This window comes from Ammospiza nelsoni, chromosome 4 (assembly GCF_027579445.1).
Source record: "Ammospiza nelsoni isolate bAmmNel1 chromosome 4, bAmmNel1.pri, whole genome shotgun sequence".
Lineage (NCBI taxonomy): Eukaryota > Metazoa > Chordata > Aves > Passeriformes > Passerellidae > Ammospiza > Ammospiza nelsoni.
This window is the reverse complement of record NC_080636.1, coordinates 16,612,388-16,615,642: the sequence shown is the minus strand read 5'-3', so window position 1 is coordinate 16,615,642 and position 3,255 is coordinate 16,612,388. Positions and strand designations below refer to the sequence as shown.

The 3,255-nt window shown below is 57.3% G+C and overlaps 1 protein-coding gene across 1 annotated transcript; it reads left to right on the top strand.

The window, feature by feature from the left end:
- The first annotated feature begins 944 nt into the window (after positions 1–944).
- Positions 945–3,014, top strand: DRD5 (dopamine receptor D5). Its single transcript, XM_059470681.1, has one exon. It carries the CDS (start codon positions 945–947, stop codon positions 2,400–2,402), a length of 1,458 nt encoding a protein of 485 aa, XP_059326664.1. The 3' UTR covers positions 2,403–3,014.
- Positions 3,015–3,255: the final 241 nt, after the last annotated feature.

Below are 3,255 nucleotides of genomic sequence, written 5' to 3'. Positions count from 1 at the left end.
CCCCGCGGCGGGACCGCGCTCTGCTCTTGTGCCGCGCACAGACCGGTGACGGCACCGAACGATGCGAGGGTGACTCGGTCCCGGAGGGAGGGAAGGAGTGGGTACGGCGGCTGGCCCTGCTGCACCTTTCCTTTCCGTTCCGTTCCGTGCCGCCCCGTCCCCGGCCAGCCGCGGTGCCCGGACGGGGCGTCCCTGGCGGCGGAGCATGCTCACAGGGCGGCGGGGGCGGGCGGGCCGGCCCGGGCGGCGGGGATCGGGCGGGCAGCCCCGGCGGGAGCGCCGCTCCGCCGCGCTGGGAGCCCGGGCGGGCACGGGGCGAGCGGAGCCGCCAGCCCGGGCGGGAGGCACCGGGAATCGCGGGGGCGTGGAGAGAACCCAGAAGGAGCGGGCGCGAAGCCGAGTGTGCCGCGGGCAGGGTACGCGCTGAGCCGCGGAGCCTGGCGAGAAAGGAGCGCGCTGAGCCGCGGAGCGGGAGCGCAAGCGAGAGGACGCGAGGCGGGTACCCAAAGCGGGTCCGCGGGACAGAGACCCGAGCAGGAGGACGCGCTGAACCGCGGAGCTGGAACCCCTGGAAGGAGCCGCGGGGCGGAGACCTCGAGCAGGGGGATCCGCACTGAGCCGCGGGGCGGGGATCCCGAGCAGAGAGAGGTACTCGCACTGAGCCGCGGGGCGGGGATCCCGAGCGGAGGTGCTCGCACTGAGCCGCGGGGCGGGGACCCCAGGCGGGGTCCCTGGAGCCGGCAGAGGGACCCCGGCGGCGCTGGCGCCGCGGTAGTGGCGAGGCGCGGAGCCCGGAGCGCGCTGAGCGGCCGAGCGGGGCCGTCCGGCGGGGGTGGCGGTGGGGCGGGGGGGCAGCGGCCCCATGGGGCCGGGCGGCGGGGCGGCGCTGGCTGCTCGGCGCATCCCGGCCGGAGCCGCCCCGCCGCCGGCGGGAGCCGCCAGCGATGCTGCGGGGTGGCCGGAGCCCACTGCCCCCGGCGACGGAGCCCCCCGGCGAGGCGCGGGGCACGGCGGGTTCCCCCGGGGCGGCGCAGGTGGCGGCGGGCAGCCTGCTGGCCCTGCTCATCCTCTGGACTCTCTTCGGGAACGTGCTCGTGTGCGCGGCCATCGTCCGCTACCGGCACCTGCGGAGCAAGGTCACCAACATCTTCATCGTCTCCCTGGCTGTCTCGGACCTACTGGTGGCCCTGCTCGTCATGCCCTGGAAGGCGGTGGCAGAGGTGGCTGGGTACTGGCCCTTTGGGGCTTTCTGCAACGTCTGGGTGGCCTTTGACATCATGTGCTCCACGGCCTCTATCCTGAACCTGTGTGTGATCAGCGTGGACAGGTACTGGGCTATCTCCAGCCCTTTCCGCTACGAGAGGAAGATGACCCAGCGCTTGGCTCTGGTGATGATCAGCGTGGCATGGGCGCTGTCTGTGCTCATCTCCTTCATCCCTGTCCAGCTCAACTGGCACAAAGGTGGGGATGTTGTTGCTGCTGCTGATATTGAAGATGGATTTGGCACTGCCTGGGCAGCAGCAGGTGCTGTCACCACCTGGGCAGAAGATATGAGTACCACATGGGTGGCATTAGCGGCAGTGAGACCCTCTGATGGGACCTCTGGCAGCAATGATACCCTCACTGGACCTTCGGAGAGCTGTGACTCCAGCCTCAACAGGACTTATGCTATTTCCTCCTCCTTGATCAGTTTTTATATCCCGGTGGCTATCATGATAGTCACCTACACCCGAATCTACCGCATTGCCCAGGTGCAGATTCGTCGTATCTCTTCCTTGGAGAGGGCAGCCGAGCATGCACAGAGCTGCCGGAGCAGCCACGTTGACTGCCACCATCACACAAGCCTCAAGTCCTCCATCAGGAAAGAAACCAAGGTGTTAAAGACGCTCTCTGTCATCATGGGTGTCTTTGTGTGTTGCTGGTTGCCATTCTTCATCCTGAACTGCATGGTTCCCTTCTGTGAGAGCCCACCCAGCGACCCCCACGCCGGCCTGCCCTGCGTCAGTGAGACCACCTTTAATATCTTTGTCTGGTTTGGTTGGGCTAACTCTTCTCTTAACCCCATCATCTACGCCTTCAATGCTGACTTTAGAAAGGTTTTCTCCAACCTCCTGGGATGTGGTCAGTTTTGCACTGGTACTGCAGTGGAGACTGTTAATATAAGCAATGAGCTTATCTCTTACAACCAGGACACCCTTTACCATAAGGAGATAGTGACTGCTTATGTTAACATGATCCCAAATGTGGTTGACTGTGAGGAGCATCGTGGGGACCCTTTTGATAGGATGTCCCAGATCTCCCCTGACCATGAGGTTGCCACTGACTCTGCCTGTGAGCTGGACTGCGAGGGGGAGATTTCGCTAGGCAAGATAACACCTTTCACTCCAAATGGTTTACATTAAATTGTGTCCTGGTCTGGTCAGTTCTTCTTGCAATATAAAAGAAAATATTAGCACTGACTGGAAACACCTGCTTGATGATGTGCTGTAGCTTGGTCAGTCAGTTTATGCTAAATTCACTTCTGAGGGTAGTACCTTGCAGGGTGTAGACATTGTCATACACGGCCTGGCGGTACAAACTGAAATCAGCACTTCCCCAGGCTGAGGGCAGACCAGGCAGTCCTGGTGATTAGCTGTGGTGAGGTATTGTGGTATAATTGCAGTCAGTTCATGTTTATAATGTGTTTGCAAATGAAAGGTGCCATTGTCACTGCTAAGTATTATGACTTCTAAAATCAGGGACAGATGTGGCTGGCATAGACATTAAATTAAAAAAAAATTCTGGGCTGTTGGTTTGTTCAGATCTTATGTTTCTTTTTCTCCATTTTTTTGTTTGTTTAATTTTAATTTTTTTTTTTTTTTTAAGATAGAGATAGTGAGGTGGTGATTTGGATGATTATTTAAATGCGTGTTTCTGCCAAAACAGTTTATGTGAAATCCTTGTTCTCCTAGGCGGCGTTGTTGCCTATGATATCCTCTGTTCCTGGATGAATAAATAAAAGTTATATTGATCAAGGGTTTATTATCTTTCATTTGTCACCCTGAAAGATTTTATAACTAGTATTCCAACTAATGTTTCTATATGAATAGTTAGAATGACTAACAGCTTAACCCTATTATTTTAAAAGCAAATATTCTGGATAGAAAATACAGTTTTTGAGTAAAAGCAAGGCTCATAGGAATTCTTGACATAGATGCACTTGTTTATGTCACTCTTACAGCTAGATTTATACCTGTTTTTCTTTAATATTGTGGT

Coding starts and splice junctions, on each gene's coding strand:
- DRD5 (XM_059470681.1), top strand. CDS start 945: ATGCTGCGGGGTGGCCGGAGCCCACTGCCCCCGGCGACGGAGCCCCCC.